Source organism: Mustela erminea, chromosome 21, assembly GCF_009829155.1.
Source record: "Mustela erminea isolate mMusErm1 chromosome 21, mMusErm1.Pri, whole genome shotgun sequence".
Classification (NCBI taxonomy): Eukaryota; Metazoa; Chordata; class Mammalia; order Carnivora; family Mustelidae; genus Mustela; species Mustela erminea.
The window spans coordinates 24,081,957-24,094,790 of NC_045634.1; the positions used below are offsets into that span (position 1 = coordinate 24,081,957).

Here is a 12,834-nt window from a genome sequence, read left to right on the forward strand (position 1 = left end):
TGACAAGTCCACAGCTAACATCATATTTAAGGGTAAAAGGTTAAAAGCTTTTCCCTGAAGACCAGGAATAAGACAAAGGTGCCCAATCTTACCAATCCTATTCGACATAGTACTAGAAGTGCTAGCCGGAGCAATCAAGAAAGAAAAATAAATAAGAAGCATCAGAACCAGAAAGGAAGTAAAACTGTCCCTACTTGCAGATGATTTTATAGAAAGAAAATCCTAAAGACTCCACCAAAAAACTGCTGATCTAATAAAGAAATTCAGTAAAGCTGGCAGGAAAACAAAATTAACATGCAAAACTCAGCAACTTTCGTACAAACTAATAACAAATCATCTGAAAAAGAAGAAAATCCCATTTTCAAAAGCATCAAAAACAACATAAAGTACTGAGGAATAAAGTTAACCAAGAGGGTAAAAGAGCTCTAGGCTGAAAATGCAGTTCTAATGCAGTAGAAAAAAACACTCTTAAAATCTATAAGGAACCACAAAAGACCCAATAGCCAGAGCAATCCTGAGAAAGAACAAAATGGGAGGCATCACACTTCCAGATTTCAAGCTATATTATAATGCTGTAGTAACTGAAACAGTATCAAATATTATTGACAAATAGTATCAACTAATATCTGATAAGGGAGCCCAGAACTCTCAATAAAGAAGAGTCGCTTCAATAAATGGTGCTGGAAAAACTGGGTACGCATACATAAAAGGATGAAACTAGACTTCTATCTTATGCCACCCCCAGAAATTAATTCAAAATGGATTAAAGACTTAAATATAAGAGTAGAAACCATTTAAGTCCTAGGAAAAAAACATAAGAAAAAAGCTCCTTGACATGGGTCTTAGCAATGATTTTTCAGATCACACCAAAGCACAAGCAACAAAATAAAAAATAAACAAGTGGCACTATATAAAACTAAAAAGCACAGCAAAGAAATAATCAACGAAATGAAAAGGCAGCATATGAATTGGGAAAAAAATATTTGCAAACCATATATCTAGTAAGAGGTTAACATTCAATAATATAAAAATTCCTACAATTGCAAAGAAAAAAAAAAAAAGAAATCCAACTAAAAACTGGGCAAAAGACCTGAAATAGACATTTTTCTAAAGAAAATATACAAATGGCCAACAGGCACATGAAAAGATGTTCAACATCACTAATCATTAGAGGAATGCAAATTAAAACCACAACGAGGTATTCTGATACTATTAGAATGGTTAGCATCAAAAAGAACAAATGCAGGCAAGGATGTGGAGAAAAGGGAACCCTTGTGCACTGATGGTGGGATTACAAACTGGTACATCCAACACAGAAAATACAGTTTCCTCAAAAAAATTAAAAACATTATCACCAAGTGATCTAGCAACCCCACTTCTGGGAATATATCCGATGTAAATGAAAACAGTATGTGTCAGAGCTATCTGTAACCCCATGGAAACAAGCTAAGCATCTATTGGCAGATGAGTGGATAAAGATGTGGACGGAATAGACTATTATTCTATTATGGAATACTTCAGTTGTAATAAGGATGAAATCTGCCATTTCAAACAACATGGACTGACCTTGAGGGCATTATGCTAAGTGAAATATGACAAAGGAAAAGACAATTTGATCTCACCTATATGTGAAACCAAAAATACAAGAACTCATAGCAGAAATTGTGTTTGTGATTACCAGAGGCAGGAGTGGGGCTGGGGAAATTGGGTGGAAATGGTACAAATTTCAGTTCCAAGGTAAGTTAAGGACAGGGACAAGGATGCGACATACAGCAGGATGACGACAGTTAACCCTCCTCTGTGGCATATATCAAGAGTAAATTTTATGAGTTTTTGCCACATGGAAAAAAAATGTTTTTTTCTATTTTTTTGGACCTATGGGAGATGATGGGTGTTAACTAAACTTATTGCGGTTATCATTTCCTAACATACGTAAGTCAAATCATTACGCTGTACACACAACTTAAACTCCTGCTGTATGTCAACTATACCTCAATATTACTGAAAAATAAAAACAGAAAGATGTGTAGACTACCAAAAGTAGGCACACTCGGAGATAAGCTAGCTTCAGAATTTTTACAAGAAAACTAGTTTTATGTTATAAGACATCAAAAGTTCCTCCTCATTGACTAAACAAACAAACAAAAAACAAACCCTGGTAACAAAAACCTATGAGTTTCCCAGTGTTCTAAATTACCCGACAAGAGGAAAGGAAAACAGTCTTATGTAAATGGATGAGAACCAAATCAGAAGGATAAAAAGAACTAAAGCAGCAAAAGAGCTTATCATCTACACAAAGTACTGACTGCTCTGGGTTACCATCACACCTTTTCTTGAGATGACTGAACCTTATGTTTAAAATCCTCTGCAATTTCAGTTTATAATATGAGACTGTAAGAACCAACCCAAAGGACCACCCAAGTAACAAGCAGAGGTAAGGAGAACAGGCAGCCCGCCATAGAAGGCTGGAGTAACCACACAGACTTCCTTCCTCTAGATCACCATGACTGCTAAGAACCCACCTTTGATAATGGCTCTCATGAGCTCAGCCAGTAATGGCAAGACAGAGGGAGTCTCCCCCAGAAAAAATTCAGGGTCAAATCCCATGAGGATTGAGACAGGGTAAAGATGACGTTCAAGTTGGCAAGAAAACTCTTATCCATCTTTGTTGGAGATGGCATGAGCCCATGACTTGGAAAATCCAAGAAGCTCGATACTGATTCATGCTTTTAAAAAAACATTAAAAATCACATGTAGTGTATCTCTACTGTCACATTTGCTAACAAGGGGCACATCCTGTGTTCCAACTGTGGGATCCATATGCTCAGCACCACAGCACAAATCACAGTCTTCAACAACATCGCAAACATGCATCCTGTGGGAGTTGAAGACCGGAGCTGCCGTCTGCCATTGCCAAGGACAGAAAGAAAGAAACTGAACTCACTAACATCTTCGAGTTCCTTCTACAATGATTTTATTATAAATATGTTCTTTTGGAATAAACAAATATTGCATTCAAGACTATTTATCTGCAAACTTGTTCTAAAGTAATAAAGGAAGAGAAAAGGAACCAGGAACCACTCAGAAATAGAGATAAGTAGCAAAGACACTTGCACGCCATGCTAAGCGCCTTTTTCCCAGAAGTAACAGAAGGTTAACAGGGAATATCACATATCTCATTAGCCCATTCAATTAAAGTAAGCTTTGAGTTTGGTAATTTGCTCTTGTTCTGTAAACTGAACTGCTCCTCTCCTCAGCCCTAAGAAGTAGAATGGGAAGACAGTCTTCAGAGCCCAGCAACAAAAAAGATCTTGACTTTGTTAACTCTTTGCTCATGAACAAACTGTACGCTATTTGCCAGGAGCAATCTCAGAGTAGTCCTTCAACACTCCAGCCAGATGTTCGTTGTGGGTCTTAAACCGTCGCTTTTTCTGTGAAGCTGGCTTTTTCCTTCTCTGAATAGGAGCCTACAAGAAAAGGTAAAAACAGAAACAGCTACTCAGAAAGGCAGAATAGCAAGGATTTACTAACGATGTGCGGAAACCTTTCTTCCTGCTCGGTGGGCCCAGCTTCCTATGCCAACCTCCAACCACAGCTCCCAACCACAGATGAGCGCTAGAGTCATGGTGACGTGCACACCTTCCCCGGGAATAATGGGGCTGGCACAGAGAGCCCCCAGAACTATTCTCAACACTAAGCAGATCAAAAAGAGAGGTAATAAAGCTCTTTTTCATTTCTATCTTTAGGTTTTAAAAAAGATCTGAAGTAAATATGGCAAAACAGAGATACAGCAAACTTGGCAATTGGCTATGCACACAAAGATTTAAGTATTATTCTCCATTGTTTTCTGTGTCCTTGAAATTTAAAATCACATGGTTTTAAAAAAATCAATAAACTAAGCAATGATAGGAAAAAATAGCTCATAAAGTGCCGCCATTACACTAACTCATAAAGATCACTAGGCAATAAATTCAACCTTTTAGGGATGCTAAAAATTCACTGAATAAAACGCACACACACAAAATCATAAAGAAGGCAAGCTACAAATCTGATGGTAGATGAGGGAAGGCGAGGGGCAAAGCAGCTACAGTTAAGGTGTTGGTGAATTATTCTCCAAACTGGGTTTGTCCTTGGACTACAGACAACTGATTAAGCTGGTACAAGGCAATTCACAAGTCACCATTCCATTACACATTCCTCTTTTGATCAGGCTTTGGGCCTATATAGTATCTGCTTCCTAAGGAATCTGAAAGTCAACAAGGACAACAATGTGATCAGGGCTAAGGCGGAGTCAGGCACCAAGACCACAGGGGCTCATGGAACAAGGAGGGAGGAAGCACAGTTGAGGTCTTAAAGGTCGAGATGAGAAGCAAGCTCCTTTGAGAAACTGGGAGGGCAACATGTGGGCACTAGAAAATGTTCGGTATGACCTGACCTTAAGAGTAATCCCTACTAGTAGGACAGTGGTGGAAGGGGTAAATGAGGAAAGCTCTCACATGCCTGGGTCACAGCACCTGGGGGCAGAGATCCACTGGCGCCCAATAGATCAGGCATGATCTGGTTTGCGTCTGACCAAGATCACTAATTACAACACCGAGAAAAAACTGGAAGAGAGAACAGACTACCCATTTTTCAGAGAACAGGAAGCAGGCTCACAGCTCAAAGAACAGAGGATGACTTTTTTTTTTGTTTCCTCAAGAAACTACATACCACTTTCTTTGGTCCGGATTCCTGCATGGAAGAAATACCCTGTCGCTTCAGATATTCTTCAATTTTCTCCTCATCCATTGAATCCACCGTGACGCTCCTCCAGAGCTTCTGAAACTCTGCCAACAAGATAGCAGGGATTTTATGACAGATGTTTACAAGCTATAGCATTTGTGATAGAAATCCAGGCCTTGCTATTATCTTCTCTGGTCTAAAGTAGCACATCTAAGACTTCGTGATAAAATCAAAGGAAGTAAGACAAGAACACTCAAACGCTGGACCATGAGCATAGAAGGGGCTGGGAACAGCGGTGTTCTCTTCTGCGTCCAGTAACGAAGGGCCTCGCCATGAGAACTCCCTGCTGCTGATAGTCTCCTTTTAGTCTGAGAAGCAGTTCTCTCCTGTGAAATAGCTGAAAATTCCTGTTCACCCTGTGAGCTCACTCTACAATGATTTTATTATAAATATGAGAACCATCAGTACAAAGAAACATGAAGGGAGGCAAGGGAACCAAAATTTGATATGGGGATAAGAAGCTGTAAGAGTTCATTAACAAGAAGACCTTTGAAACCAGAAAACCTGGAGATGGGGTACTAAGAGGTCATCAAGACTCTTACAAAGTTTGGGTCAGTTATTTTACAGAATGGACTGCAATTTGGGGTTGTCTACTATTTCTTCATGATTAAATGAGGTTATACATTTCTGGCAAGAATATCACAGAAATGACGTTACGCCTTTCTTGGTGCAAAGGGTACATGATGTCAATGTCTTATTATTGAGGCTGATAAACTGACTGCTGGTTAAGCTGATATCTGTTGGATTTCTCCACCATGAATCTATTATTTTTCCCTCTGTAATTAATGAGGACCTTATGGGGAAATCTACTGAGACTAAGCAAATACTCCATTTCTCATCACACTTGTTGCTAACTTTAGCATCCACTGACAGCTCCTGCCTATAATTATTACTCGTGGGTTTGCCTAATGGCAAATTATTTCCATCACTCCTTCCAGATGCATAAATTAGAATTCTACTGTAAGGAAGGACTATTCATTCTCCATTTATTCAGTTGTTTATTTGATATAGTATGGACTCATGAATACTTATTTTACAGATTACAATCAACCACAATCATTGTTACTCAAACATCCTGGCTTTGGTCATTGAGAGCCCCTTCAGATTGTTGCTGTATCTTTTTTACTGCTTTCCTTTTTATTTTTTGTTTTGTTGAGCACTTATTTTCTGGTACCAAAAGATGTTCCAAGCTCATCTTATTAGTTCCCCAAACTTAGAATCAACCATTTCATCAAGGAGTCCTGACAGCTTTTATTGGAGAAGGTTATCTAGAGACCAAGACCTAGATGCTCTATATTCTTTGTCAGTTCGGTGTTTGTTTTCTGAAAATAGCAAATGATTAGGGGATATCAAATTTAAAGGCAGATGGATATATTCTGGCAGATCTCCAAGTATCATGAAAGTCAGGCATGCTCCTTATAAATTATAAAAGTAAATAAAATAGGAACAGCTTTAGAAATCTTGTAACAGAAAAGAAAATTTACAAATTTTCAAATTAACAAATTTGAATATGTAATATTTACAATTCGGACTGGATCCTCTGAATTGAAGAGATCCCTGTCTGCTTACGCTAACAATGAAAGCTGTGTAACAAAGTATGTCAGAGAAGAAAGGGAAATAAACAAACTCATTAAAGAGGTTTTTCTTAAATTCCTAAATAACTCATTCACATTTTGGCTATGCCCAGATCTTTCCTGTGAAATGCAAAATTAGCAGACTCCTACAGTACAGCCTGGGAACCAGATGGCCTGGGTGTGAATCCAGGCACTCCATTTACTATGTAACACGGGGCAAGTCACTTACCCCCTGCCTCAGTTTCCTGAACTGCAAAACAGGGAAAATAATACCTGTCTCACAGAGCTACAGACATTAGAGTTAATGTATGTGTCTCCCACAAAGAAAAAAAACTAAACCTGTTATAGTTATCACCATCTAACCTCTATCATCTTTTATTTCTGGATGCTAACCCCTCTAACGAAAGCAGTATAAAATACCTAAGAGAAAGGATTGGCTAACAGATACAGGATCATCTCATTTATGTAAAATAGAAAAAACTAAAATTCTATAAATTTTCTTTTTATTTGAGAGAGCGTGCACACACACATCAGAGCATGAGTGGGCGGGGGTAGGGTTGGGAAAGGATTGGACAGAGGGAGAGGAAAAGGGAGAGCAGCAGAGTCCCTGCTGAGCACGGAGCCACACACACATACACACACATAGTATCTTGGTGGGGGGGGGCAAGGTTAGGGTTTTGTTTATTTGAGTAGTTTCTAGCCATCAACATGTTTGATCTAGAGAGGCAAGCAAGGGAGAGAAAATTCTTGGGCCCATTTTAGAGTCTAAGGCAGTGAGCCTGAAGTGGGCTCTGGGCAGGGTCAAGGTCACAGCTAGTAGAGAAGACAACTCTGCAGCTGCTTCATGAAGCTGTGTCCCAGGCAACAGCAGGCCCCAGTAACAACAGTAGAGCGGTCTTGCAGCCACTTCTCAAACTGGCCTTTGTGTGGACTGGCCTTTAGTATGGACAGAGTGCTGCCACTCCAGCTCCAGCGTGAGCTGGCTATTGTAGCTGCACACCAAGGACATCTTCTGCTGGGTCCCTGATGTAGCAGGAGAAGGGGACCCTGCAGCACTCCTGGCTCAGGTTCAAGTTAGTGCAGCTGAAATACAGATGAAAGTGCCAACCATCAGGCCCTCGGGCTCTACGGCAAAACCAATATTCCTGAGCAGAGATTCTTTCCATTGTTACTGATGGAAGAAAGTGAGCTGGTCTCGAATCCCATATGAAAACTAGGATCCCTGATGCCAGCTCCAGGAAGAAAATGTAGCTGAGAAACATGGAAAAACCTGGAGCAGGAAGGTGTTCTCCCAGAGAGCCCCAATGCCACCACCAAAGCGCAGCACTAACACACTTCCAACTGCTACAAACAGCCACACGAGGTCAAGGCCTCCCAGATCCGTCGGCGCTGAGATGTTGGAAAGACTGCCCTTCTCACCCCAGTTCCAGAGGCAAGTGGCCAAGTACAAAGCTCCCAGCACCCATAAGACAATGTTGAAGCCAAAAAGGCAGTATTTTCCCCAGCAGCTGACCTCAGGTTCCTGGAAGTGTGGGTACGAGCCCAGCGTGGTGGCCAGCCACCCAGTGGCCCAGAAACCAGAGCTGGTGTCAGGCCACCCTCCACGGGCCACCCTGGGCTAGAGCCACCCAGGCTCCACTCATCAGTCGATGAATACTTGGGCTCCTTCCATATCTTGGCTATTGGAAATAATGCTGCAGGAAAGTGCATATATCCCTCTGAGTTTGTGTTTTTGTATCCTTTGGGTAAATACAGACTGCTGGATGCTGGCATAGTTCTATTTTTAACTTGCTGAGGAACACCCATACTGCTTTCCACAGCAGCTGTATCAGTACATTACTTCTAACCCACGTTTTCATATTTAAAGTAAGTTTCTTACAGACAGCATATATCAGGGTCTTGCTTTTGTATCCAATCTGAAAATCTGTGTCTTTATTATTATGTTTAGATAATTTACATCTCTCTCAATTACTATGTTTGAACAATTAAACAGTGGAAAGTATGTTAGATGATTTTGGACGTTAAAACAGATGTAAGTCTTAATTAGTATGTCTAAATGATTTACATTCAACATAATAATAATGGCTGGAATAAAATCCATCATCTTACCCTTTCTATTCCATGTACTTCTTATTTTTTCCTTCTGTTTCTGTGTTCATTTGGATCAAGTGAATATATTTTCTCTCATCTTATACCTACTATTGGCACAATATACTTATTAAGATATAACTGACACTTAACATTGAATTAGGTTTAGATGCAGAACACAATGATTTGATACATGCATATATAACAAAATTACCAAAGTAATTTAACACTTATCACCACACAATTATAATTTTTAAAAAAGATTTTATTTACTTATTTGAGAGAGAGAGGGAGAGCACAGACGGAGAAGCAGACTCCCCACTGAGCAGGGAGCCCAATGTGGTGCTCAATTCCAGGACCCTCAGATCATAACCTAAAGTGAAGACAGATGCTTAAGTGACTGTGCCACACAGGTGCCCCTACTATTTCCATTTTTGTCCTTATGATAAGAACTTTTAAGATCTACTCTCTTTCAAATGTATAATACAGTATTTTTAACTGTAGTTACTTCTTTAAAACAATGGTTTTAGTGGTCATCCTAGGGTTTATAATACACGTTTAATCAATCAGAGCTTAGCTACAAGTAAATTACACCAGTTCACATGTAATATAAAGATGCTTAATAATGGGGCACCTCAATGGCTCAGTTGGTTAAGCACGTGATTCTTGATTTTGGCTCAGGGTCATGAGACTGAGGCCCATGCTGGGCTCCATGCTCGGCAGGTGCATAGTCTGCTTCAGATTCTCTCCCTCCCCACCCTGCCCCACTCCCATCTGTTCTAAAATAAATATATCTTTAAAAATAAATTTTTTAAAAAAGATGTTATAATATGATCCTTCCCTCTGATCTTTGAGCTATCATAAATTTTACTTAAATATTTGCTGTATACATAAAAGATATTCCTAATAATTTTCCTTTATAATCAGTTATCTTTTTTTTTTTTTTTTTTAAGATTTCAGAGAGAGAGAGCAAGAGAGAGCACAAGAGGGAGGGGGCACAGAAGGAGAAGCAGAACTCCCTGCTAAGCAGAAAGCCTGAAGTGGGACTCAATCCCAGGACCTGAGCTGACGGCAGATGGTTAACCAACTGAACCATCCAGGCACCCCTTTTCTTTTTTCTTAAGTAGGCTCCATACATGGAGCCCAACACAAGGCTTGAACTCACAATCCTAAGATTAAGACTTGAGCTGAGATCAAGAGTCAGAGACTTAATTGACTGAACCACCCAGGTGCCCCTTGAGCTCAAAGTAATTAGTAAGAAAAAAATTGTAAGTTTTAATTTTTAATAAACATTCTAAAATATTTTAATTAGAAAAACATGAATTTTATATTAACCTTCTATTTACAACATACTAGTTATCTGTATAGGTCCAAGTTATTATCTAGTATCACATCCCTTTTGCCTGAATTTCCTTAGTGAATCTGGTAATGCAGGTCTTATGACAATGACTTATCTCAGTTTCTGTGATACCATGAGACTATTACCCTAAAAAGAGATCCTTCATTTTTAAAAGATTGGTTTTAGGGCACCTGGGTGGCTCAGTCAGTTAAGCGTCTGCCTTGGCTCGGGTCATGATCTCGGGGTCCTGGATTAGAGCCCCACATTCCAACTCCCTGCTCAGTGGGAAGTCTGCTTGTCCCTCTTCCTCTGCCCCTCCCCCCACTCTCTCATTCTCTCTCTCAAATAAATAAAATCCTTAACAAAATAAAATCCTTTAAAAAAGAAAAAAGATTGGTTTTGTTGGGTACAGAATTCTAGGTTGAAAGTTTTTCCCTTTGGGGGCACCTGGGTGGCTAAGATGGTTAAGCATCTACCTTCAGCTCAGGTCACAATCTCACAGTCCCCTAGGAGCAGGTCCTGCATCAAGTTCCCTGCTCAGTGGGGAGCCTGCTTCTCCCTCTCCCTCTGCTTTTGCGTTCTCTCTCTGCCAAAGAAATAAATAAAATCTTTAAGGAAAAAAAAAAAAAGTTTTTCCCTTTCAACCCGTGAAAGATGTCACTGCATCGTCTTTTGGTTTCCACTAGTTCAAATGACAAGTCTGCAGCTGTTCTTTTTCCCTTTAACTGCCTTCAGTATTTTCTCATCATCATCAATTTTCAGCAGTTTGAATGTAAATGCCTGGGTGCTTTTCTTGTCATTTGCTTTGGGGGATTATCTTGCCTTACTCTCTGAGCTTCTTGGATCGTTGGTGTGGTATCTACAGGTTTTTCACAATCTTTGGCCATTATTTCTTCTGTCCTATTCTCTACACTTGAGGTTTGAATTATACATTCAGACCGTGTGAAATTATCTCATAGCTAACGGATGTTCTTTCTACTTTTTCAGTTTTCCCTTTGCATTTTAGTTTACATAATTTGCATGGGCCTATGTTCAAGTTTATTGATTCCTCCTTTGGTTATACCAGGTATAATGATGAGCTTATTGAAAGCATTTTTAGTCTGTTACTGTGTTTTTCACTTCTAAAATTTTCATTTGCAGGTACCTGGGTGGCTCACTTGGTTAAGCATCTGCCCTTAACTCAGGTCATGGTCTCAAGGTCCTGGGATTGGGCTCCCTGCTCAGCGGGGAGTCTGCTTCTCCCTCTCTGTGTTTTCTTCTCTTTCAAATAAATAAAAATTTTTAAAATTAAAGAACAAAAAATTTTCATATACTATCTACCTTTGAAATACCCCACCTGATTGTGCACGTTGTCTGCCTTTTCTACCAGAGGCCTTAACCTATAAACCAGTTAATCTTAAATTCCATGTCTAACAGTTTCCAGTATCTGTGTCTCAAGAATTTTGTTAATTCCCTTGTCTCAATACTGTATCACTTTTCTCATCTTCATCTCTCTCTCTCTCACACACACACACACACACTGAAAGCAGGATACCCTCCGTAGGACAGCTAAAATGGAGATAAACAGTCTTTGTGTCTGGATATGGCCCTGTATTTCCTTATGCTAGGCCTTTACAGTGTGAATGTAGTCATTCTGTTGTCAGAACATGAGCTTGATCTAGAATATGTTGCTGCTATGGATACCTGTAATGCACCACAGGCTTCAAGCTGCTCTAGCCATACCTTGTGTTTAGGGTAGAGGCTTGTTTGCTAGAGAGTGTATCTCAGCATCTACTCAACCAACAGCTCTAGGTCTTCCATTTAAACTGCATCTCATATGGTCTCTCTGTCTCCAAGCTCCTGCAACGCTCACAGAATTCCACTGTTACCAATTACTCTATTTCTCTTAGCCTCATATGGAGTGGGAGTTCTCTGAAATTCTGATTAAGACTTGGTCACAGCCAAGTACTATGTGCCTGGTATCAGGAATGTGGCCTTCTCAATGTTCCTGCCCATCCCCCTGTGCTAAAGCACATGTTCCTACCCCTTCCCGAGGGGTGGAAGGTTTCTTACTGTTCCATTTCCACTGCAGTTTGAGGCTTTTGTCTCACAGCAGAGAGGCAGGAAGAAGGACCCAGACAGGGCTTCGTGTCTTTCCTGTAGATACCCAATGAGGACAGTACCTACCCTATACTCTATTTTATAAGCATCCAGGGAAGTCCCTGGAAGAAAGTCTGCAAGTAGGTATGAATTCCCTTCCCATGTGTTCTCAGCCCCCAAGGATTCTGTTTCTTCTTGCTAGTCCAATTTAAGCCTTTAGCAGTTCATTAAAATTTTTAACTGCATTCTTCTGAGTGGTGTTCATTTTGTCTGTCCCAGGTAAACAAGTACTTGCATCCCATCTTTTCCTGGAGACGCCTGTCTTTCCTTAGATTTTAGGTTAGCTGGTTGTCCTACAACCTCAGCTCTCTGATGGATTCAAGAAAACTATAAATTTGCAGCTGTCTAGGATTGATTATTATTCCTGTAAGAGTGCCACAATGCTCTCTCCAGCTTTCTTCATTTTAAGTGGAAGCCAGAAGTTCCCAACTATCCACTTTTTTGGCTAAAGAAGGATATGATTAATGCAACTAGCTCTGCCGGGTTATGTGAGAGAAAAATACCTTCAGGTCAAACTTCCAACTCAGCAATAAAAACATCATTCTAATTCCAAGAAAGTGTACAATATTGTTGTTGTTGTTGTTGTTTAAGATTTTATGTATTTATTTGAGAGAGAGAGAGATCACAAGCAGGGGGGAGAGATAGAGGGAGAACCAGACTCCCCATTGGGCAGGGAGCCTGATGCAGGACTTGATCCCAGGACTGCAGAATCATGACCTGAGCTGAAGGCAGATGCTTAACCCACTGAGCTACCCAGGTACCTGTACCCACAACATTGTTTTAGAATATATACCAAAGGTGCCTGGGTAGCTCAGCTGGTTAAGTATCTGTCTTCATTTCAGCTCAGGTCATGATCTCAGGGTTGTGAGATCCAGCCCTGTCAGGCTCTACACTCAATGGGGAGTCTGCTGG

General features: G+C 40.2%; 1 protein-coding gene and 1 pseudogene across 1 annotated transcript in view; both read right to left on the bottom strand.

Moving 5' to 3' along the window:
- Nucleotides 1–2,951: 2,951 nt before the first annotated feature.
- The window catches only part of GTF2E2 (general transcription factor IIE subunit 2), a 63,984-nt gene continuing 54,101 nt past the window's right edge, over nucleotides 2,952–12,834 (bottom strand). The window contains exons 7-8 of the mRNA XM_032328813.1: nucleotides 4,711–4,826; nucleotides 2,952–3,467 (exon numbers count right to left, since the gene is read on the bottom strand). Of these exons, the coding sequence (XP_032184704.1) occupies nucleotides 3,351–3,467; nucleotides 4,711–4,826 (233 nt within the window). The 3' untranslated portion in view covers nucleotides 2,952–3,350. The remainder of the gene's footprint in view (nucleotides 3,468–4,710; nucleotides 4,827–12,834) is intronic.
- On the bottom strand, nucleotides 7,170–10,670 carry LOC116582033 (annotated as a pseudogene).